At 27.9% G+C, this 26,686-nt stretch overlaps 1 protein-coding gene across 11 annotated transcripts in view; it reads left to right on the forward strand.

Moving 5' to 3' along the window:
- LOC142324914 (uncharacterized) overlaps window positions 1-26,686 on the forward strand; it is a 188,173-nt gene that overhangs the window by 117,946 nt on the left and 43,541 nt on the right. For all 11 annotated transcript variants that reach the window (XR_012756437.1, XM_075366045.1, XM_075366049.1 and 8 more), the window contains exons 5-9: window positions 1,591-1,775; window positions 6,360-6,599; window positions 9,025-9,216; window positions 21,310-21,393; window positions 23,781-23,948. Coding sequence is in view for 10 of the 11 variants with exons in the window: in XM_075366045.1 (XP_075222160.1) it covers window positions 1,591-1,775; window positions 6,360-6,599; window positions 9,025-9,216; window positions 21,310-21,393; window positions 23,781-23,948 (869 nt within the window). In the remaining variant the exon portion in view is untranslated. The remainder of the gene's footprint in view (window positions 1-1,590; window positions 1,776-6,359; window positions 6,600-9,024; window positions 9,217-21,309; window positions 21,394-23,780; window positions 23,949-26,686) is intronic.

A 26,686-nucleotide genomic window follows, 5' to 3' on the forward strand; every position in this document is an offset into this window, starting at 1 on the left:
TTAAAAATTAAAAAATAAATTATAAATAAAAAATTAAGTCATCTAGCCAGCACAAAACTTTATACACTATGTTGACAGATAATCGTATTTCTTTTTATTATTATTATTTTTTTTTTATAATTTATGCATGATAGCATGTATAGATTACAAATCAGATCAGATATAGTGCATGTATGTAAATCTAAGTTTAATTATATTTAACACATTTGCTTCATAGAAACAGTAAACACAAAATATTTGTGTTTAATATATCAATATATAATTGATATTAACACAAAATAAAGTAAACCATGTACTATAATAGCTGTTTGATACTTTATCAGTTATAACTATTAATTAGATATCAATTTTCATTAAATTATACATCCTGTAATCTCTACACAAAAGAACAACTATGTATAGGAATTAGTTATTGTGATAATTCATACTTGCATGAATATTCTTATTTTTTCTCATTCTGATAATTATAAGCCTAATGAAATTACAGTTATACTACTTCTTTTTTTTTGGATGATAAACTGGTTTTGTAACATGTGGAAAAATGCAAAGCCAAACTGGAATTTGAACTCAGAACCTTCCAGATGAAAGGTAGAAACTCCACCATGGAAGTCAGCTGAGTGCGGTTATAATTGTAGGATTACTAAGTATATTGAAACTCTGAGCAAACGAATACTGCTCTTCTTTTTTAGATTATATTTGTAAGGAATATTAGATCTGACCTTTTATCCAGTAGGCACTTCTGTGATTATTTTTGGTTATTGTACAACCCTTGATTTGGAAATACGTAGATTCCTTGGAAAGTTCTACAGGCACTAAACTCCAATGAGGAAGTGGTTCCCCTGTTGATTACATGAAGGTGTCAGTATGACCCAATGGATGGTACTAGAGTGGAAGCTGAATCATTTCCCAAGAAATAAAGAATGTAAAGAGTAAGGAAATGAGTGTTTAATGCACAGAGATAGACTGCCTCTAATCAGTGAAAATAGTTATCCCAGAACTCCTACTACTCTGATATTGATACAACTGCTGCTATCATCTACATTATCATAATTAATTATAGTATGTTTACATTCAATTAAATAATAATTTAATTTACCTTTCAATACAGCTTAATTCTTTTTTTTATATCATATTTCGTTACAATTGGTTCTGATAGAGGACTAAAATCAAGTTGAATAGATAGTTGAGCATTTAGTTTTTGTTTAATATATAATAAATTAATCAGTAGTTTCAGATGTTACACCATTTTTATACTGAGTTGATTGTGTCATTTTATTGAACATTTTTCCAATAATACAATATACTGTGATGATCTTTCATGAACTGAAACAGATTCATCAAATGCTACAACTCCATTTAACAGATATTACTTGTTAACTTAAAGCCCTCTATGAGGACATACATTACTTCCAATCTGTAATAAAAGATATATTTAAAAATTTACATGGGTTTATTTAACTCAGTCCAAAAATGATTAATTCCACTGGATCAACCGAATAATTACAAGTCTAAACTTATATCATATAAAACAATAATCTACTAATCTATGTACTTTTTATCTAATAATAAAAAGTTAATTTATAATTTCAGAAAGTGAAAGTGAAAATGATTACTGGAAAGTAATTGAATTAGAAAATGAAGTCAAAGAGCAAACACAACGGATTAAGGATCTAGAGAACCAGTTATCAGTTATTCGACAAGAACGAGATAAACTGGCACAAAGTGTTGCAGAATTAACTGAAGAAAGGGAAGAAGAAAGGAAAATTGTTCAAGAAGTAAGTAAAGATATCAAAATATTATTTAACAGCTCTATTTTCCCTAATTCAATTTAAGAAAAGACTAACCAAACCAGATGAAAACTTCATCTGTTAAAATGTAATGGTACTACAGTACACCTGAGGAGTACCATTCTAAACAATTGAAAGGTCTGAAGTCAGATTAAAATACCAATAACCTAAGATATATATATATATATATATATTACTATATTTAATGGTTATTGTTGTTGTCTATATTAAAATAAGATGCATGGGAAATTTTACTTATTTATTTGATGCATACATGTTGTAAATATGTAACGAATAACAGGAAATTTATTGTATAACTGTACATGTTATGAATATGATAAAAGTTAAAAAAAATTATGCTGTTATTTTAGAAAATTACATGTAATGAAAAAATGAAACCTCAAAACAAAATAATTTTATTACTAATAAAACAGAAATTTTGTTACTTTGGCTTTCTGCTCGTTTCAGTCATAAAATAGATAATTTTTACTGTGCAGTTTCTTATTAAGATATAAAAATATCCCTTCTTTTTTTAAATTTCTAAACTTCATATAATTAATTCTGACTGAATAGCTATTACTTGGAAAATTATATTCAGAAAAAATCTTATGCCCGAATTGAATCATGACATTAAATTATGATATAAGGTTTGCAATCAGCAAATTAATTCATTTACTGAAAAAAATCAGATATATAACAAAGAGCAGGTTAGATTTAACATGTTAAGGACATAATATGTTAGTAAAATAGAAAAAAGTATGAAAAGGCTTTTCTATGATTAGGTAAAATATTACATGAAAATAAGAACTTATAAATTAAAAGAAAATGAGTTTAATACGTACGACATATATATATGTGCGCATGCACACACACACACACACCCCCACACCCACCCACCCATGCGCGCGTGTGCACACACACATTAATGCCACTCATATGTTGTAAGTAAACTGAAGAATTGTAAGAAGGACTGGAGAACTGAGAATTATTATACTGAATGTACAATAATGTTCTAGTCCTAGTCAAGACAGTAAACTATCTTGATCAACCCTTACTAGAAGTAGTCCTTGTGTGGGTTGATTGTTCCCTTCTTCTTTCCATCCCTTCTTCTTCTTTCTTGGACAAGTATCATAAAAGCTAGGTCAGTCACTTTGGTTCCTATCAGTGATGCAATGCTGGAACCTTTTGATTGGCGTGCAGGTCAGCCACCTCTGTACTGTTGTTAGAAAATGAAATTGTCCAACGACGATGAGCTATTCTGTCCAGGTGTTGTGCAAAAAGCCGAACTAGTGGCTGAGGTACCTACTGGGTAAGTCAAGTCCAGGTCTCCTGTTTCTGTTTCTAATCAATCAAACTGGTCAATCATGATAGTATGAAAAAATTATTATATTTCAGCAAAGTGTTTAGTCTGAAAAAAAGAGCTTTATACATTAGCTGCATTCATTATGAATCATTCTATTAAGTTAGTTACAGTGTTCTGAAGGAAAATTGTAATATAATGAAACAAAGTGATAACACATGGACAATTTTGAATGCAGCTTGTCATCTATCAAGAACCCCTAAAAAATTTTTTTCTGGTTACCTTAATCTTTATTAGATCTACATTTTGATATTGTTAAGTTCTAAACAAAGATTTTATAAAACTATCTTTCTACTGCTTAAATGTATATAATTCCAAGTTACTTTACTGAAATTAATCTTTTAAAGTTAAATTATACTTAAAACCACCAACTACAGAACACCAACTACTACTTACTACTAACCAACTACTACTTACACCAACTACAGAATATTGAGATAAGGCATATCTTACTTTAATTTTTCATGAAAGTACTTTTGCGGGATCCCACATCTTCAATCGTGATTGAAATAATTATGTTATTCCATAATAAAAATATTAAAATAATGATAATTTTATATTTATTATAGTATCTTATATTTTTATCATGCAGTAAATAATAACAAAATTATTTCAATCATGAAGATGCAGAATTCTGTCAAAGTACTTTCATAAAAAATTAATTAATTTTCATAAAATTAAATTATTTACTTTCAAAATAAAATTAATATGTCTTATCATATGAATTCTGGTTTATTTAATAGAATTTAAAAATAATTCCAAGTGTATGTAATTTATTAAAAATAAAACAACCTTCTCTAAACAAACCAGGCAATAGAACAATTTTTGTTTTATTTCGCAAAACTGCTTTATTCTATTAGAAGGGACCATATAATGCTTAAGTTATATTTTTAATAATTTACCCAGTGATCTAAATGACCTACTATCCAATTATTTTAAATTAAATTAAAAAATTTCTTTTTACAGAAACAATATTACTGTATTTTTTAGTTTTTATTTACCTGACTTTTAAAGAATGCACTAAGGGAATCTATTATAAAGGGGAACAATTTTGAATATAAGTTTTTGGTGACCAAATTAAAAAAAAAAAAATAGTACATAATTCTGAATGCATAGAATCTGTGGTGGGATATATTTTCCTTATCTCTAGAACAGATGAATGTATAATCATGAAATTTTATATTATTAACTTGCATAGGAGTTACTGTTACTGTTTAGCTTTATGTAATGGGATAAGGAATTAGAAAAATAGTTCTGTGTAACACATGGTGGAATTAAATGTAGCCAGATAAGTCTTACTGAATTAATTTTGTTAAAAAATGTCAATAAGTTGCTAAATATTACATATTCTTAGCCAAAATTAGATTTTCCTAAAATAGTATAAATTTATAATTACAGATTTAACCTTTATTGTTTTCTAATTAACTTGAACTTATTTTTAAAAATAAACCTTTACTTAGATAAAAATTAAATGTAAATAATTTTAAATTCTAATAGTTTTTTCTTATAGCAAGTAAAAGAGCACGAATAACGAAATTCTCTTTTAGAAAAAAGTTGTTAAAAAGAAATCGCTTCTGCAGTAAAAATATTTTAATTCAACATTGTTTATAATTCACAATTACAAGAACTCTATTCAAGTAGACCAAATAACTATGCCCCAAAGATTGTTACATAAAATATTCTTTCTAATATGATGCTTATCTATAGATTACTTGCTTTAAAATACAACTAATAAATTTCATAAAAGAATACAAATTAGAAATTCACGATAACTTTTAAATTAAGTTAAAAGTAATACAAATATAGATTTTATTATTGTTATGCCTTGCTATTTCTGATGAAACATAACCATCAGAAAATTGGCAAGAAAGTTTGAATCAGTTAAGAGAAGTAATAAATCATGTGTTAAAAACATCACACTGCTTATTTTTAAATACCATGCTTACTTTTGTTTAATGTATAACAACAAATAAACAAAGTGTAAATTTAGATCTGAATACTGGTTTCATTAAACAAAAAAAAAAAGAACGAAGATACGTAAAGAAATTGTTTATGAGAATTTATTTAATAATAGTGAGTTCCACAAAAAAAAAAAAAAAAAATAATACTACATTACTATTATTTTACATTTTAAAAACTATCATGGAACAGGAAAACCTTATTTCTTTTCTTTCATGAAATGTAATTGGCACATATAAAAATCTGATGTGGACACCACATGACTTCCTTGTACTCCTATTAAATCACATATATTTTTTATATATTTATATTTCTTATTACATATTCTTTTTATTTTTTTTCGTTGTTTTTTTTTTTGTTATTACTGAATTATTATTTATTGTAAAATTTTTTTACATTCACAGGTTAATAATTATTAATAAATCAATATATTTAAATTAAAAAAAATTGGCTTTCAAGGGCCAAAGATCCAAACATTTTGGCCTTGTAAGATCCAAACATTTCATTAATTAAAATTTTATTTGGCTATAACTCTGGAACCAATGAAAATAAGTACCACTTATGATATATTGTTGAAAAGCTCTCAATAAGGGCTTATTATTGCAGTTAAAAAACAGACCAAAATCCAAAAAAGTTGGATTTGGGTTTTTTTTTAACACTTTTGGTCCAGTCAATTGCAATCAAAAGGGGATGTGATGTGCCCAACTAGATGTTACAGCAGTCCTAAATCCAAAATTTCAACATTCTATGGCCAATCATTTTTGAGTTATGCGAGATACATATGTAGATATGTACAAACATCATGCCGAAACTAGTCAAAATGGATTCAGGAATGGTCAAAATGGATATTTCTGTTGAATTATGAAAACCAAAATTTTTTGTGATTACAATACTTCCTTGTACTTCATACAAGGAAGTAAAAAACACATATTTTTAATTATTAACAAATATGCAAAAATATTAGTTATGAAACATAATTAAAATTTTAAATCAAAGAATCACATAGCTGATGGTCCTAACAGGTAATACCATTACAAAAAAATTAAAGAAAAGGTTATTATTTTAATATATAATGCAATTAAAAAATTAAATTAAAATGTAAAAAACACCTCATTTATTCATTAACTTTATCAACGTTTGAATTATATTCAAATATACACATATATATATTATAATGTTATAGTATATTTTTATTTTATATATATATAAAATTAAAATAAACTTCCATGACAAAAATACTATTTGGTTTACAGGCACTGGATGAAGCAATGGCTGAAAAAACAGCAGTACAAGAAAAATTTGAAAGAGAATTTGAAAGATTGAGAACAGAAAATTCTGACAGAGAACAGAAAATGTTAGATGACTTTGAATGGAAATTAAGAGAGGTTGAGTCAGCTTGTAAAAAGCGTTTAGATGATAAAGAACAATCATCTCAACAGCATATAAGGGAGATTGAAGGAAAGCTTAACATAGCAGAAGGCAAACTAGCACAGGTAAATTGAATAAAATTAAATTTCATGAGGTATGGTTGGTAATTTATATATATTTTTTTCAGATCAGTGGTTAGGATAAGTATTTACTGTAATCAGAAAGGTGTACTGAAAATAACTGTAATTTTAACAAGAAATGGATTTTTTGTTCTGATTAAGTTACTGCAGGTATCAACAATTATAAATCTCATTGAATCTTCTATGGATCTATTCTTGTTGTTCTTAATTTAGGATAAAGAATTTCAAGTTTCAGATCCTTGGAGCTCTCCATAAGTAGCTCCTACGTGGATTTGCATAAAATGGAAAAAGTGTTCTAAGAAAGAAAGTTATCATTATGGACAGTAGAGTAAAAGAGCTTGAATGCTTGGAACTGTCCTTTAGAGAAAACAGCTCCCTCTTTGGTTTGTAGATGTATATATGTGTATGCTCATTAGAAAATTTTCAACAAAGGCTTCAATTTTATGGAATTTATGAAAGACATTCCATTAAATTATCAATTACTTATTTTCTTTTTATGTAATATTTTCTTGTTCCTTCTCAACCATTAAAGGACTTTTGTTTTTTATAGTCCATTGTTTATCTTTCACGATTCTTATCCACTTCCTTATTGCTTTTACTGTAGAAAGGGAAACTAGACTTTTGTGCAACTTTTTTTTTGTGGCCAGGGAATAGATTTTGTGACTTTAGAAACTACGGCCTCCAATTTTGTGACTCAGAATTTTTTTTATTACATAGAAACTGTGAGTATCCCTACAGTTCATTATAGATATTATTTAAGTTATTATAATTTAACTATATTATTATTATTTTTGTTACTATAATGTTCTTTGTGAAAACTACTTCAAATGAACAGAGTTAATTTTCAAAAAATAATCTTTATATGATCCTACATATGTACCTTATTTTGTTTTTTAATGTGTTTCTTTAAATAATACAGACCTTAAACTGAAATTATTTAATCGGTAATAATTTAATTTATGATATTTTTCTGTTTAGTCATGTTTATCTTCTATTTTTTTCTTTTCTGTCTTTACAGCTAAGCCAAGGTCATGAATTTTAATTTGCATCCTTGTAGTGGGGTATACTTTATTCCATAAAATGTTAGATTTCTGTACATCCATTAAATGCCCACATAATTCCCAGTCATGTTCAGGGCTTATTGAATTGCAACATTAGCTTTTTATAAATTCTCATCACAGAATTCTATCACTATGGGGTTCAGTCAGTTACTAGCCCTGTACATGAGATTATTATTGTTTTTTAAAGTACTAGGTAGCCACCCAGACCTTACTTTAGTGATTAGGTGGAATAATCTGACATTAGTTGGAATGTTGGATGATGATAAAAATTCTCCCATTTGAATTGTTGAATTAAACTATTTGTTTGACTCGTGGAGTTAAGTCCACATTAATATACTGAAAAATATTGTTTGTAGAAATTCTGCACATTTTTTTTTTTGATTGAGTTTTGAAGCATTTCACAATAAACTTACTCTGGTCCCAGCTTCTTGAATTCTATAACTAAAACTCTCTTAATATCCCAAAATGATGTAATTATAACTCTTCAGTTCAGTATTTCATTTCTGAATTTTTTTTGGCTTTGTCAAACTGGATGAATTTCAATCAAATATTTAGATGTTTCTTGATTTCTGCTTCACCAACTTGACCTATACCTTGTCATGAGTCTTATTTCTGTCAACATATTTATTCCTTTATTGCTCAAGGAATATGATGGCTGTGGCCATTCCCTAAGTTCAGTATCTATCAACATTTGTGGTACCCACCTTAATTAAGGAACCTTTTCAGAAAGTAGGAGCAACAATGAAACGTTCAGTATTTATCCACTACTATTTTACTATCACTAAGCAGAATGAATTGCAGATAGGAGTGTAACAAGATAGCTGACTGCTACTACACTTGCACTGTGTTGCTTTTGCAACCAGTGTGTTTTAACAAAATCCAGAGATCAGCATACATTTTGTATAGAATTCTGAAAGTTACATCCCTTTTTTCTTCCCCACTATTGTATTTTAGTTCCCATCTGTGACGAGATTTTTATTAACATTTAAAACTATCTAACCTATCATTGTAGTTTAAACTTCTGATGTTACATATTCTGATTAAAAAAGGGTCGTATTTCTCATTATCTTTTCTTATAATATAGATAGTCTTCCAAAAATCTCAAGTCTTAGCAATGCTAAGGTTTAGTATTTGTTGTTCCATCAATCAATTATTATTCACTGGGTCCTCAACTTTGTTTTCCTCAAATAAGGCAAAATAAAGCAAAGTCATAAAAATATTATATCACTTGAAATGTTTTTTTTTAAATATACAATTGCACTTATATTACTGAATTTAAAAAACAACATTTTATAACTACCAATCAGCTATATTAAACAATCTCAGAATGAATTTTCTTTACCTTTTAGTTGCCACATTTAAAGCAGTGTGAACAAGAGTTACAGCAATTACGAGAGAAAAGTATAGAACAGACAAGGGCATTAAGAACTGCAACAAGACAAGCTGAACAACACCAAAATGTGGAAAAATTACTTCAAGATGAAATACAGCATTTAAAAACATTACTAGAAAAGGAGAAGGCACATCTCGCTACAGTACAGGTACGATTTTATTCATAATAATCACTTAAAGACTGTATAAAAGCATTTTAACATCATCATACCAATTATTTCATATTAATTACAAATTCTTTTCTTCAAAATGTGAACTACCATCAATCCTGGAATATAAGTAAATCTTTTTAAGGATATTTTGGAGGATAAAAATATATGTGTATATGTTTTGAGTATAAATTATTATAATGATTTTTTTGATAAATAATAGAATTGCTATTTTCAAGACATGACATTAATGGCATCCTCAAACCCAAAATAAATTCCTAAAGGCATCATCATTTATATTAGATTTTGTATACTCAAAAAATATTATTAAATTTCAATTTCATTTATATTTGGATGTTTAATATTTTTAACAATGAGAATTGCAACAGAAAAACCATACAAAATACGAAGTGAATTCTTCATTTGAGTTAAAAACTGTAGATTTTGCAAAAAGTTAAGAATATAGTGAAGTAGGACCTAAGTACAGTATGATTAAATAAAAACTTGATTGTTACTGTCATAAAAATAAGATATTAAAAATCATCTATTCAAAATGTGCTCTGTAATTTTGTAGCCTGAATCTGTGGAGCAAATGGGTTCAAAAAAGAAAATTGAGTGGCTGCATTATTATAAGTTAGCATTTTAACTGTACTGTACACATTGAAATGCACAAGGGATAAAAGTCAACATTCAGGAAGCTTATAATTAAAATATTAACAAATTACTTTTTAAATGTAAATAATATATTCTCAAAAATATATCACTGAAGATTAATTTGTTAATAAAGTATTTATTTGTGATTTAGTGCATTTCTTGTAAAATATTAAAAAAATTAATATAAGCCAAGGTATAAGTTGATTTCCAGTTTTTAATTAAAATTTTGGTCAAAAAACTTGTAAAAACTTACATACTCAAAAAAGTTGTGTTATTTTGCTTCCATCACTTTTATTACTGTTATTAAGCTTTTCTTGAACAATCTCTAAACCTTCTATGTGGATAATGGTACACAAATGAGGTTTTAGATATGTTATCAGTTTTAGAAAATCTCTGATATGTAACAGCAGTCATAAGAAATTGTTCATTCTAACAATAAGAAATTCCACTTATGAGGTTTTGAAAATTATTTTTATTAATTTTTAAACACTGTTTAGCACATACGTGGAGGTCTCTCCTCCACTAGACAAAGCCCAAAACAATAATAAAAAAAAATCAAAACCCTACAATTTCACAAAAAATGACATGCTGGAGATTTTGCCCATCAAATGATGAAATGTAGATGTCAGGGTTTTAACAGACTAAGAACATAGAAAATTAAAAATTTAGCTAGTCACATGTTTTTTAACTCTTTAGTTGTAAGATATTAAATTTGCAAAAAAAAAATTAAAAGAGGTATGGTTGAAAAGTGTTATAAAATAGGATTTAAAAAATAAAAGTAACTTAAAAAATACACTAAGAAGAAAACAAATAAAAGATTTCCAATTCCTTTTCAAATTTTTACTTTTAGAAGCCAGTACCAAATTAAAACCAACCAAAAACTTATTTAACTTAATTTGACACTGAATTCAAAATATTAAAATTTAAAAATCACTTAAAATTTTACAGATGGTTATAAAAAAAAAATTACTTTGTATAACTTTTTTTGTTTCAATTTTATTTGAGGAGCCTAAAAAAAATTCTACTCATAGGAAAAATAGATTCATAAGAATTGAAAAGACTAGAGATTTACACTTTGATAAAAATATAAAAAATTGATGTACAGAAATGTTTTAAGACTACTACTGAGTACAAGCTAAGTTTCTTTGGTTACAATGTTATTTGCATTAGTTTTTATCTTGTTTTCTAACAATTTTTCTTGAACTTTTATGCAAAAATACTTTTATATCTGAATGATAACAACCTATTCATAATACATTTTTGTACTTAACAGCCAAGAAGCAGTTGTGGTGACAAAGTCATGAAAAAATTCTTCAAATCATCTATGTATAGTATATAAATATAATTTTTTATTTAAAAAATGTTTCATTTATCTGGAAAATTTATAATGGGAATATGGTTGAATATTTCAGCCATATTCCAAGACTACAATCAGTTAAAATGGCTGTCATTCTTGAGGACTGTAAAAATATAGTATTTGGGAAGTATTTAAAAATAGTCTGTAATACTTGTATTTTTATATCAAGATGCCAGTAGTTAAACTGTCAGTACTTTTTTAAGACTATAAATTTTTATTTTTCCTGACAATTAGTTCTACTATATGACAAAAATTAAATTATTATTTAAAAGTAAACAGTCATGGCTGAATTATTTATTTAATCCTTGAAGTAATCATTCTAACTGAATTTCATGATTAATAATGTATAACCTCATAAAGAGCAACATAACCATTACCACTATAGTAACTATTAATTATTTTCTTACAAATGACTTTCATTTTTTCTTGTAAATTAAATTATGACAAGGATTGAGATGGATGGAAAATGTACTCATTCTTTTCAGGGGAATAGATGTTAGTGTCTGGGATATTTTAAATGCTTTCTCCTTGATTCTAATCTGTACCTATAAAGCACTTGTCCTGAATGAGTGATTCTTTGGTGCCCAGCAAAAACTAATGAAGATAAATTGAAAAAAATTGAACACATGTTCTTCTTACAGTGTAAGTGCACACTAAGAAAGGATTTTTTGAAATTCTGAGTTTAAAGGGTTAAATCATAGTAACAATGAAATTATTATTTTTTAATTTCTTGGTATCAAATGAAGATATCAACATGATTTTTAGTGTGTGTAATCCTCATGTAAATATCCAAGAACTAATTTTTAAATTTTTTGAAATTCTGAGTTTAAAAGGTTAAAACAATTTTGAATTTTTTTTTGAAACCTGTCTATTTTTTAATTTCTTGGTAACAAATGAGGATATCAACTTGATTTTTGGTGTGTATAATTTTTTTTTAAATATCTAAAAATCAATTTCTAGATTTTGAAAAATTCAACCTTGAAAGGGATAAAGAAAGGTAAAAAAATTTGAACAAAGATTACAATTTTTTTTTATTTCTGATACTACATGAGGTATTCACTAGAGGTTTTAAATACTCTTCAGGTAAATATCTAAAAACCATTTTGGGGTTTTTTTGAATTTCAGTTTTTTAAGTAGTGCAACTGTGTATGGCATAGCAGCTTAACTAGCACAGCCACTGTTCTGTAAGTGCGCTGCCATTGGCTGCAACTGCCTCCGGTTATTTGACTAAAAGACATAAAATAAAAGTAATTAAAGAATTAAAAAAAAAAAGAGAAACAAAGTACAATCACCTTCTACTTGTGTTTGCAGGGTAACGTTAAGAACCATGTAAAATACATTTTTACCTGCACTTTGTACGTGTAACCAGTTATAACTATGATTTTTAAGATGGAGTCTGACTGTTAAACCTACATTCTTAGATCACTCAAAGTTTCAGGGTACTGTACTGACCAAACTGTTGCTCTGAAGAAATTACAATACACTGATATTTTTTATAAATTGAACAGTGTTTAATTTTTATTTATCATTATTATTCTCAAAAACATGAGTTTAATGAACACACAGAAATGTCCAAAGAGCACAGCCCTCTGGCTAAACTGAAGGGTGAGCAAAGCAAGCTATGACCAGATATCCCAAATATCCCCAAACTGCGATAGGAAATGCAAGTAACCATATAGTGCAGGTAAAGCCACAACAAGGATGTTAGTATATTATAAAACAACATGTTCTGGTAAAATTCATAATCAACAACCAGTAAAAATTACTTAAGATACATAGATAAACATTTGTATACATAATCTTCTTATGATGAAGTGCACACTAAGAAAGGATTTTTTTAAATTCTGATTTTAGAAGGTTAAAGTGGAGCAAAAATAAAATTTGCTGTTTTTTCTTTTTTTAATTTCTTGGGAACAAATGAAGATATCTACTTGATTTTTTGTATGTGTAACCTTCATGTGAATATCTAAAAACCAATTTCAAGTTTTAAAGGATTTTAAAAATAAGATTCTAAGTTTAAAAAAAGTTTAAAATTCCAAGTTTAAAGGGTTAAAATGGAGTAACAATAAAATTTACTGTTTTTTGAATTTCTTGGTAACAAATAAAGTTATCAATTTGATTTTTCATGTGTGTAATTTTAATGTGAATATCTAAAAAAACTTCTAGATTTTTTGAAATACAACCTTGAAAGGTGAAGAGGTAAACAAAATTTTGAACAATGACAGCAAATTTTCTCCATTTATATTAAAGGGTTAAATTCACTCAATTTGGGCTTGCAAATACTCTTCAGATAAATATCTAAAAACAATTTTCAGGTTTTTTTTTAAATTTTGATTTTTTAAGGGGTGTGATGGTGTATGCCGGAGTAGCTCAATCAACACAGCCACTGTTACTATATATGTGATGAGACTGGGTGCACCTGCCTTTGGTTAGTTGGCAAAAAGATATAGAATAAAAGTAGTTGAAAAATTTTTTAAAATTGAGAAATGAAGTATGGTCACCTCCTAGTGTGTTTGTTTGTAGGGTAATGCTAAGAACCGGTCAAAATACACTTTTACCTGTACAAAGGACAGGTAACCAGCTATAACTACTATTTTCAAGTTGGAGGCCACTATTTTGAAACCCGCATTCTTAAGATAATTGAATGTTTCGGGTCCTAAACTGACCAAACTGTTGCTCTGAAGAAATTATAATACATTGATAATTTTTTTTATAAACTGAATAGGTTTAAATTTTATTTTTATTATTTTCACATGCATGAGTTTAATAAATACAGGGGGTCCAGGGGGCAGACCCCCTGGCTAGACATCCTCTGATCACAATGTGAAATGCAAGTAACCATGTAGCACAGACATAACTGCAACGGGAATGCTAGTTCAATATAAAGTGGTTAAAAGTTTAACAAATTGCATTCTATTATCATAAGGAATAATAAGTTTTTGTTTGTAATATAAATTTTTATTATTAGAATGAGAAAGCAAATATCTATCTCCACAATTTAAAAACTTTTATTATGTTTTTAATTCATCTTTCACAAAAAAAAATTCTAAAGAAGCAGAGATCTCCTTGAAAGTACTCAGTGGAGATTATAAAAAAGAAAAAGCAATAAATTAAAAAAAATGTTTAATTAATTTTAACAGAATTTCAAATTATTAGGAGAAAAACTTAATGTAGAAAATTAATTCTCTGATTTTTATTCATGGAAAGTTCTCTGATGGATGACATGACGTAAATAAGTAATAGTTAGGTATGTGACCTTTTCATACGTAACTACTTCCACTCAGGTTACAGAGTGTCAAAGCACTAAGTCACATAGTTTCATTAAAACAAAAGTTTTCTTTGCAAGTAAGGTTAACTATGAGTAATCTGAAATATTCTGTAATTTGATAAATATTAAATCTGTATTAACTAAGTCAAAAACGTATTCACTAAATAATTAATATAAACTCTAAATAGAATTAAACTCATTTAAATTTTTTAAATTAGCAATAAATAATAAATAAGTTTTACAGAAATAACAAAATATGCATTTACACTCTTTTTAGCAGCATAGCAATAAATAACCAAACAACTTATTAATAATCATTGCCATAATTATCATAATTTATTATTTTAAGCCAGTTAACAATCATGGAAGGTCTTTTTAATAAATTTATTACGTCATTAAAATAACTCTTAATTGCAAAAATATAGATAGATTTGTAAAATATAAATAATTTACCTTCATTAAATTAAACAGAAAATTTTAGAAAACCCAGTAATGGTAAACATCGTGATTGCTTTCAAACAGCTACCACCTAACTAATAACTAAAATTACATTTTTTTATGTCAGTATCAACATACAGTTAGTACCAATAATTTTCTGTAGATTGTGCAATTGTAATTATTACTTTTATCAAAATTTTGTTTTGTCTTTTATGCTGAAAAGGATATTGTTTATATAAGCATAACATTAAATTCTTTCAAATATGAATCACTAATTAACAATTGTGTAGAGTTTTATTTTGTATAACTTAATGGTTTAAAGTTAAAAGTAATGTAATCATTTGTATTAATTATATTAGATTAGCAGAAATGTACATGACATTTAATTATACACATTCGTGTAAGCAATTGTAAAAGTAAACATATATAAATATGAATGGATGCATGCATGTGTGTGTGTGTGTGCATGCACACACACACACACACACACACACAATTATATTTTTAAATATATAATATATACTGTATCACTAGTTGATTTATTTATTCTTTGTATTAAAGTTTACAACTACAATTTTATTATTTTACCCTCCCTCCAACCAAGAAAGTCTGAATGAAGACATGATAAGTCTTAACATGAGGTCTGAAGAGAGACTTGATTTGGTTTTATTTATTTTGCCAGCAGGACAGTCAAAGTCTAACAGAGGGACAGAAAAACAAAACTAAAGAACAAAATATATTTACAATTAGAAATTAAAACAAAAAATTACAAAGCTTTGTTATTATAAAATAATTTAAAAGTAATTCGAAATAGCAATATTATAAAAAAATTATATTCAAAATATTAAAAATTAAAAAAGTAAAACAATAAATTCAATTAAAGAATAAAATAACATGAAAATATCTCAAAAAGTAAGACATCTTTTCTAAAAGAATCCTAATGTAAGCAAATCAGTTGGCAGATTATGCTATATCCTGGTAGCTATCACACCAAGTAATGCATTATAGTAATTATTGAGAAAAGGTCTTGCCTTTATAATTAAGTAGTTATACAAATTTATGTCTACAAACTACTCACTTTTTTTCCAGTTGATGCCATTTACAATAAAAAGTAATATGGATGGGAATGAATCTCTTCATGCATTTAAAACAAACCTTAGAGTATAATTGAAGGCTTACTGAAACTTATTGTTTAAGTAATAATAATAATAAGCAGGAAAATAATCAAAAAAACAAAAAATCATTATTCTAACAATGGTAAATTAAAGACACTGAAGAAAGAGATTTTTCACTGATTTTTGGTAGATGCATGTTTTTTGGTCTCTGTCTCCCTTTCTGATGATCATCAGAAAGGGAGACAGAGAAAAGAGACAAATGGTTATCTATCCAATGTAAATGATGAAACATTTTATTTTCAAGAAAACCACTAATAATACAAATTTACAACAAAGGATCAAAATAATATTTTTCTTATAATAACTAGATGGAAATTAAACAAGCAAAATATCAATATAAATTTTGGTCTTAAATTGTAACACAGAAATAAACTACAAAGCTATAGAAAAAAATTAAAAACTTGCAAATTAATCTAGCAGGATAAAATATGAAATCTCTATTAAAATAAGTACAAGACACTCGTACATTTTTAAATGAAAACAGTAGATTTTTGTATCGTAATAAAATTGAAAAACTCATACAATTGCAAATAAATTCAACAAAAAAATTCTTAAAAAGTAACCACCATGTTTTTAAAATAGAAGAAAAGTATGGGATTTTAGATTTTAGGACTATAAGGATTGGTATTCTTAATTTACACCCTTCTCAATCTGTGGGATGTACTCCTCTAGAGGGGGCGTGATAACACTAAATGGGAGAAACAAGCATATTGAAAAGAAAATATTAAAAATATTTATTAATTTACTGAAAGAAAAGCTAAACAAAATACATTCTGACATAATAAATAATAAAATAGACATTTACACTAATGTAATGCACTTATAAATAGGATTGTATCAGTACTGGACAATGTATTTAATAGTTAACTTAAAAATACTAAATTAAAAACAAGTTTAATAATTATTAGTGACTCCCTTGGGCCTGTTTTTGCAGGCAAAGTTTTTTGAAGGAAGGTTTAATATTAGAAATAGATGCTCCGAGTTCTTTTTCTATATTAAGCTGAGATCTATATTTTGTTTTCAAAATGCTATACTTCATATAATATATGAAATGCTCTTGTTTTCACTGCAGAAACTTCCACCCCTGCCCAAAATTCAAAGAGTGAATTATTACTAAACTGTCTTTTGATTTTGCCGCTTGCCGTGAAGTCTATGAAGATTTCTTCTTCGGCAGTTGAGAGCCGAAGAAGAATACTCCTGAGAGTCCTTCAGGAGTATTCTGAAGTGGATCCCTAACCCGAAGTTACCAAGTTACCTGCCCAAGTTAGCTACCAAATTGTCATCAGCAAGAAAATACTTTTTAAAATTCTTTGCCAGCATAGCTAAAGCATGGTGCCTCTAGGTGCCAGCATGGTGCTAAATGATTTTCATTGGTTACAAAAACAACTTTCACATGTTATTCTTCAGCCTTGTAATTGTAACACATTCATCAAAATTTGTAAACATTTCTACGTCTTTTTGTTCTAAATTTCTGTTCCACAAATCCAATTTTCTATAAAAGCATTTCTTTGTCACTCGTATCCAACAAATGTGTATTTGCTCCTTGGAGTTGAAGATTCAAGGTATTTAATTTCTCAAATATGTCAACCAAGTAGCTCAATTCAATCACAAAAAAACCAACTTGAAACATCTCGGCTTCTGGTCAGGTTTTTTCTTCTAGAAAAATGATGACTCCATATCTTAATTCATAAACACTTTGCAAAAATTTCTTTTTACAGTTTTTGGATAGGTTAGGGTGGAACAGCTCAATCGATATGGTCTTGTTTCAGACCATTGTAAGTACATTCATTTAGTTTAGTGTTAGTACATTGATGGGAATGTCATTTGTAGCATTTGCATCAGTGACATCCTGACTGAGGTAATCGAGACTGGGAGATGTCTGTTGCTGAAGTACTGAAAATGACCTCCGTTATTGCCCCTAAGGGGTAGGTACAGAGGGGGTGGAGTATGGCGACCTAACTGCCATGGAGGGTGTCTTCCCTTCAGGGTCAGGATGTACTGCACCCTATGTGCAGTACAAGATTCTTGATTTTAAGGGTCTCATTTTTATATAATTTACTATGGTTACAAATGTAGTTAGCACAATATACCAGGACTCATTTCTTTGGAAGCCGAGCTTCTCTGTGGATCATGCAATGTATCCAGACACACTGTGGAGATTTTTTTTTCACAAGTGCTTGTGTACTTTGGAATCTTCCAGACATTGAACGAGCACAATCAGTGCATATTCCGAAGCAATTTTTCCACTTTATTTACCTCATTAATAAAATCATTTAAGATAGTAAATAATGCGAGTGCCATTTCTGTAATCTATATTGGTTTGCAAAAACTAGTTCTTCTACTGCTGACATACCATCACAAAATCGAACATTGGCAATGAAATGAGCATCTTTATTGCTAACTGTTTCCTTATCAAGCTGAATTGAAAATAATTTGTCACGCAACTTCCCAAAAAGCTGATGCAGTACATCTTCAGCTATATCACCAATTCAATGGGGGCAATAGTATCATTTGATAGAGTTATGGACTACAATTGCTTGGCAAAATTATCTCCAAACATAGTTTCTACAATCTTAATTGCAGCTGGAAAAATAAGCTTTTCACCAATGGTGTGAGGCTTTTTACATCTGTCTATTTTATATGAAACTTTGTAAGAGGCAAGTAAAGCTTTTTCATTCACGGACAAAGTTTTTTTTAAAAATGATATTTGCTTTTCTCATGATTTCAATTTTAATTTGAAGAATTCTCGAGGATTGTTAACGAACTCACTGTGAAGTGTTTCCAAATGTCATTTAAGTTTATTAGGTTTCATGCTGACTGCAGCCAAAATTTTTGAGCAAATGACACACAGTTCTTCTTCATTTACTTCAGTACTAGTAAATCCAAAATCTAAGTGTATTTTTGGGAATATTTTCTTGATTTTATTTTTAGAACCACGCTCGTCTGTGCACTAGATGTTTCACTATCGTCGTCTAATGCTTGCTTACGCCCACTTAAAAATTTAACCATGATTCTGTATAAATCTACTGTCATGAATATATAATACTGTGAATTGCAATTAACATGCAAATTAACTCAAACACATTCATGATAGATTTGATAGCAATAGAAGGATTGACTTGACTGAGACTGGCTGGAACATATTCACATGTAAAGGTAACTTTACATGTTACTTACATGGAAAGAATTATCTCTGCAAAAACTGAACCCGCTAGATGGCGCTGGGGCTGAGATATTTAGAAAAATTATATTTATGGACAGATTTGGTTCATATTCAGAATATGAATATTAGTTACGTGAAGAAATTTTTTTGGAAAAACTATACCCACTAGGCGGGGCTGGTGTCGAGATATTTACAAAACAAACAAATATACAAACAGACTTTTTTATTCTATATATATATATATATACATATATATAAAAGGCATGTTTGTATGTGTATCCGCTAAAGACCAAAAAACTAATGGACCGATTTACGCACAGGCAAAAGGGAAAAAGGGGAAAATGATAAAGAGGGTAAAGGGGAAAAGGTGGAAAGAGAAAAGGGGAAAATGGGAAAGAGTAAAAAGGAAACTGGAAGAGGGGTGAGGGAGAAGGGTGAAAGGAGAAGTTGGAAAGGAAAAAGGGGAAGGAGAATAAGTGAAAGGTAAAATTTGTGAAGTTCAGTTTTTTTAATTTTTTTATCAAATTTTCAATTGTGTTCATTTAAACTCCCACTCTCTCTCTCTCTCTCTATATATATATATAGCAATAGCGAAGCATTGCCGGGTCTGTTAGTACTTGTTAAAATATGAATATTGTACATGTTGATCATAATTAACATCAACAATGTGAAATAAGTTACTAAAATTAAAATAAATGTAATGTATCTAAATCTGTAATAAATTACATATAATAAAAATATAATTGATCACACTAACAAGGTTAATGATCCAGTGGTATAAGTTATGAATAGTGGAAGATGCATTTAGGCACAGTTATTCGAACCAGTACATTAAACTATCTTGTTTAAACAGACAAAATAATTTTTAAACTATATTGTTTTTTTGAAAATTTATTATCAAATTATTTTAATGAAATAAAAAAAAAAAATTAGTTGATGTGATATGGATTGATATGTGCAGTCTGTATTTAAATTTAATTATTTTAAAATTATTTTTACTCCCAATGAAAGTCATAAAATATGTTCCAAAAAAAAACACTAAATTATTTGGAAAAATTATTAACAAATATGTTAATAGAAAAATCTAATTATAAAAAAATATATGGAAAGTAAATTAAAAAAAACTTTTAGTAACAGTTCTAATATCAATTTTTGGGAGAAAAATCAATAATTATCTTTATATTATTTAATTTGCATCATCAAAACATTTTTTTAAATTTCTTGATTGGAAATTGGGACATAAGGAAAATGTATAAAGTTTCAATCACCAAATTGTACGTTGGAGAAAAAAAGCACCACGCATGAGACAACTCCATACAAAGAAGCAGTAACAATAAAAGGATTGAAGCTTATCCTTACTGCCATTATAAATATACTACTATTTTTTAATGTGTTATATTTGCAATCTCAACATCAGTTGAGTATTATATTTATGAACAGTAATCAGTAAACATAAATTGTTCTTTGTTAAATAAATAGTTTTTCTAAGGTTAATAAAATAATTTTAGCATGGCTTGTGTAGTCTTATACTGGCTTGTGTAATATTTTAATTCCAAAACAGTGGGTTATGCAATATGGGGATATAAACAAAGAAAAGTAATATAGTTAAAAAATGTGCTTAAATTAATTTTTTCCATTAAAAAGCACCACACAACATTAGAAAAATGATAAGGAAAAATTTTATAATGATAGTAGAATATAATTTTATTATATACCAAATTTTTTTGAACATATTTGAAGCAAGTGCCATTTTATATATGTATATTAAGAAAAAGAATAAAACAATTTCATATTTACATATTCATAACAATATAGTGATGTCTAAATGACATGGCAATTTGTGATAGTATATTTTTGATACAATGAAATATTAAGTGTCACAAGTTCCCTGTTTTTCCTGACAAAATCTATTGGTTTTACAGTAATTTTCTTATGAGCAACTAGTACATGGATAAAAAAGAGATCTAATTTTATTGTTTTACTCATTACTTAATGATAAATAAATTTTTCAAAGTAACAAAACTAATTTTTTTTTCAGAGTATTCACAATCGTGAAGTATCGGAAAAGGATAGAAAATTACAATTTAAGCTTGAGCAGCAAAAGAATGAACTAAATTCAGAGGTAAGTTTTTAATTGAATTATAAAAGCACTTATTTTATTTTCATTTACCAATACTTAAATCACAACTTTCTGAAAACTTCTTTCATTAAAGAAGTTAAGAATTTGAAAACTCCCTGAAATCCAAAATCTTCCTTATGTTCAATTAATGCTTTAATGCTATTTAGTAAAACTCTGCTTCTAATCTTTTTTTTTTAATATTTGATGAAAGCCAGGTAGGTTATAAAAATAATTTCAAAAAGTAATTTTTTTATCTTAAAGCTGGTTACCAATTACAAACTAAACTAAAGACACTATCTTTACACAGATACTATCATCAAAGATGAAAGAGAATTCACTGCAAAGCTGTTAAAGTGATACAGGTTTTGTATTACTGGCTGGTACTTATGTTACTAATAGATTTAATTACAAAAAATATTATGTATTGAATAAATGAACTTAATGAAAAACTTGATATTTCAAATTTTTAAAAATACATTTTAAACTTCCCTGACAAGGGAAGTTTAATACAAAAGATTAATTTTTAATTAATAACAAACCACACACAGTTTATAGTTAATAAACAATTTTTCCTTGCATGATAATATTTCTAACTGCAATCACAATTATCTTCATTGATACTTGTATTATTGGTTTTCATTAGAGTTGTCCCATTTAAAGTTATTGTTAACTGAGTTTTGAAATCGAAAAGACACATTTTTAAGTTTTTAAAAATTATGTTTGATTTGAATCATGTCTAATCATTTAGTACAATGATATGGATATATATTGTTTTAGGTCTCAAATTCAATATAATACGGTTCAGTTTTTTGAATATTTTTAGACTAGCTAATTTGTTATTATGTTATTATACTTGTGAATTTTTTTTCAATGAGGTGATAGAAAGTTTATTTTTGCTGAAAGTTAGATTACATAAGGATAAAAATAAACAAACAAAACAATTATACTTATCAAATAAAGGTTCCAGAATTTATAAACTATTAGTACTCCATAAACACACAATGTTATTAGTAAAACCATTTAACAGTAATAGAGTAGCATTTGTTAACCACCTCAAAGAAAATAAGATATTGTCGTGTGTTTGCGGCTCAATCGGGATATTAAGAGATTGACAAATGAAAATGTTTATATAATTACAGTTTTTTGGTTTATAAACATAAGTAAAACAAGACACATCAATAATAATGACAATGGTGATAATAATAATAATCAACAATAATAAAATAATTAATGAAAAATAGTAAATAAACAAATATTAATCATAGTGATCACAACCACAATAATAATCAGGATAATAGTAACAATAATAAGACAATAAAAAAATCTCACAATAATTATGGGATTAATATTGGTGGCATTATGACATTACAAAATCCTTTAGACAATAATGGTAAAGGTAAACAATAATATTATACGTCAATAACAAACAAGTAACCATAAATGTCAATCATAATAATAAACAGAGATTACATACAAACAGAATTTAAAATAATTGTCAGGATTTATTCACAGGTAGATAAATAGAATGGAAAAGAAGAATTCAGTCCCCTAGCATGACCGCTAGCTAGTCTTAACACTTTTAACCACTAGTCTTGCATTAATTAACAAACAATAGTACAATAGATAAGACAAGTATAAAGATCTTTCACTGCAAATACCTTTGCTGTTCACAAATAAAACTACCCTAACAATTTATGAATGAAATTTAGTACATTATCTCTTTCACTTATAGTCTTACTTCGGTATGTCACTGACAGTATTTCTTGTTTACCAGCATTACTCGTGGCGTCACCTTAACTGTATTGAACTTAATTCACACTGGAAATTTGCTCCTTCACTGTCCTCCTCACAGAAACTCTTGCTGACTGATGTCTAGTACTCTTTTCTCGCAGACTCACACCACAGAGTCTCCTTGCTGGACTGATTAACGTATCGCTGGACTGGTTTGCAGAACTGATTTTTAACTGGTCTTCTTGGGAATATTTATACTCCTATCTTCTTTACCTGCTGGACCGGACCCAACTTAAAGCACGAGAATGATCGACCACCCTCACATTTTCCCATGAAATTCCAAACCTTGGTCTGGTAACTCTTCTCACAGAATGATCATTTTTTTAAGGTGTCAGTAGGAAGTATTACATAGGACCATTGTTATACAGACCTGTTTCCTTTACCAAAAGGGTTTCTTCTAGATCCTTTCTGGATTCCTCATTATTATATTTTCTATTTTCTTCTTAATTGGCAGGGATCCGTTACTCAGGTCTTGTTATAATATATTTTATACTCTCAATGAAATATTACATTTTTTTTACAGAAGTGTACAGTTAGTATGATAAAACTGAATTTAATTACCAAAAAAAGTAAATTTTTACATTAAATATATTTTTCAGTGGGAAGATAAATTAAAAAGAGATACACAGAAAATTAAGACTGATTTAGAAAGAATATTTAGAAATGAGAAGCAACTTGCATTGGAAGAAGCCAAACAACAACATGAACATAAATTAAGACAGTTGAAATCTACATGGGAGAAAAAACATGAAGATGGAGTGAAGGAAGTAAGTAATAATTTAAAATAATTTCAATTTTAACTAAAATTGAATAGTATGCCTTTTTGCCTTAATTCCCAAACATTTTCTTGTTTTTATTTAAATAAAGTAAATTAATAAATCACGAAACACAATAAAGATTTTTTTATTGTAATTAAAAAAAAATTAACCCTTTTTAAGGTGATTTTAAGTGGTATTTTTTGTAGTAGTACATTAGTGTTTTACTTTTATTTGTACTAAATACCTAATATGTACTTGTACTTAATAGGGAATAGCAAACACTATTCAAATAATACAGCATAGTACCATGCAGTGTTTAAGATAGACTCTGACAAAAATTGTTTAAATTTATCAATTTTTTAAATCAACTAGGCCAAACTTAATATATTAAACATTTTCAAAAACTTCATCCATTTTCAACATCTGATGTTTGAACCTGGATATCAAGTGGCAGTCTGTTTATTCAAAATACATATTTTTAAATATGTTTAGTCAAAAATTGTGTTAGACTTGAATTGTGTCAGTTCATTGTTGATTATATTTCATCAAAGATGGCTACAAGAACTGAAAAATGTTATGGAATAAACTTTAAACAAATTTAAATATTAAATTTGGTTGTGATTTGTCATTTCAAAAGTTACGTTTTTAATATTTGTATTTTATTCATAAATGCACTATAAATATTAACTTGCTTAAACTTTTTTTCTTTTTTTGTCTTCTGTCATTTGACTGGTTTCATGCAGCTCTCCGATTCCCTATCTAGTGCCAGTCATTTTATTTTGGTGTACCCCCTACATTCTAACAATTTGTTTTACATATTGCAAGCATTGCCTGCTAGCACAATTTTTCCCCATCTACCTGTCCCTTCCAATGTCAAAGCGACTATTCCAGAATACCTTAAGATTTGGCCTATAAGTCTATCTCTTCTTTTAGCTATATTTTCCCAAATGCTTCTTTCTTCATCAATTTGCTGCAACATCTCTTCTATTGTCACTTTACCCAACCATCTGATTTTTAACATTCTCCTATAGCAAAGCAATTCAAAAGCTTCTAATCTTTTCTTCATAGGTACTCCAATTGTCCAAGTTTCACTCCGTATAAAGTTATGCTCAAACATATGTATTCAAAAATGTTTTCCTGGTGTTTAAATTAATATCTAATGTAGGCAAATTATATTTCTGACTGAAAGCTTGTTTCAGCTGTGCTATTTGGCATTTTACAAATAATGCATGTATAATTATTTATAAATTAAAAAAAAAAAAATAGCAGAATTTTAAATATAAAATATCCCTGCTTCATCCATCTTTAGTAATTCTACTTCCCAAATAACAAAATTCTTCTACTGCTACAGTCTTTTCTCACCCTGTTTTTATAATCAGTGGATCATCTACCTTATTTCTACTATATTTCATTACTTTCATTTTGTTCTTGTTTTTTTTCATGTGGTAGTTCTTGCATAGGACTTCATCCATGCCATTCATTGTTTCTTTAAATTTATTTTACTCAGCCAGAATTACTGTATCATCAGCAAATTGTAACATCGTTATTTTTTTATCTTGCACAGTAACTCCAGATCTAAACTGTTCTTTAACATCATTAACTGCTTGTTCTATGTAAAGATTAAAAAGTAACAGGGCTAGTGAACATCCTTGTCTGACCTTTTTTTATTACTAGTTTTTTCTTATGCTCTTTGATTATTGCTGTTACAGTTTGGTTCCTGTAAATGTTAACAATTGCTCTTCTATCTCTATACTTGAATCCTAAATTTTTTTAAAATGCTGATCATTTTATTCCATTCTACATTATCAAATACCTTTTCTAAGTCTATAAATGCCATGCATGTTGGTTTGTTTTTCTTTAATCTCCTTCTACTATTAATCTTTCTTTTTCCTGTTTAGCCTCTGGTAATTACTATTTAGATAATACTTCAGAGGATGAATGAGGATGATATGTATGAGTATAAATGAAGTGTAGTCTTGTACAGTCTCAGTTCGACCATCCTTGAGATATTTGATTAATTGAAACCCAACCACCAAAGAATACTGGTATCCATGATCTAGTATTCAAATCTGTGTAAAAATATCTACTATTAAGCTGAACAGTAAAATTGCTTCCGTTGTCGTTATACTTTCCCTGAAACCAAATTGGTCATTTCCTAACACTTCTTCTACTCTGCTCTCAATTCTTCTGTACAGAATTCTAGTTAACATTTTTGATGCAAGAGTAGTTAGGCTAATTATTCGTATTCTTCACATTTATCTGCTCCCGATTTCTTTGGTATCATGACAATAACACTTTTTTTTAAGTTTGACAGAACTTCCCCTTTTTTTTAAATATTGCACACAAGTTTGTGCAATAATTCTGTGCAGTAATACTGAAGCTATCCCATCTATCCCAGTCAAATTCTCCCAAACAAATTCTTTAATACTCTATTAAATCCAGATCTCAGTATTGTATCTCCCTTTTCATCTTCTTTATCTCCTCTTCTTCCTCTATATCACCAGTTTATAATTCATTTCCTCTGTAACTCAATATATTCCACCCACCTATCAACATTTTCTTCTGTATTACAAATTGGTGTACCATCTTTTTTAACACATTATGGGATTTTAATATGTACAACAAAATTCTCCTTAACTTTCCTGTATGCTCCATCTATTTTACCAATGATCATTTCTCTTTCCACTTCTGAACACTTTTCTTTAATCCACTCTTATTTCACTAATTTGCACTTCCTGTTTATAGTA

Source organism: Lycorma delicatula, chromosome 5 (genome assembly GCF_047948215.1).
Source record: "Lycorma delicatula isolate Av1 chromosome 5, ASM4794821v1, whole genome shotgun sequence".
Classification (NCBI taxonomy): Eukaryota; Metazoa; Arthropoda; class Insecta; order Hemiptera; family Fulgoridae; genus Lycorma; species Lycorma delicatula.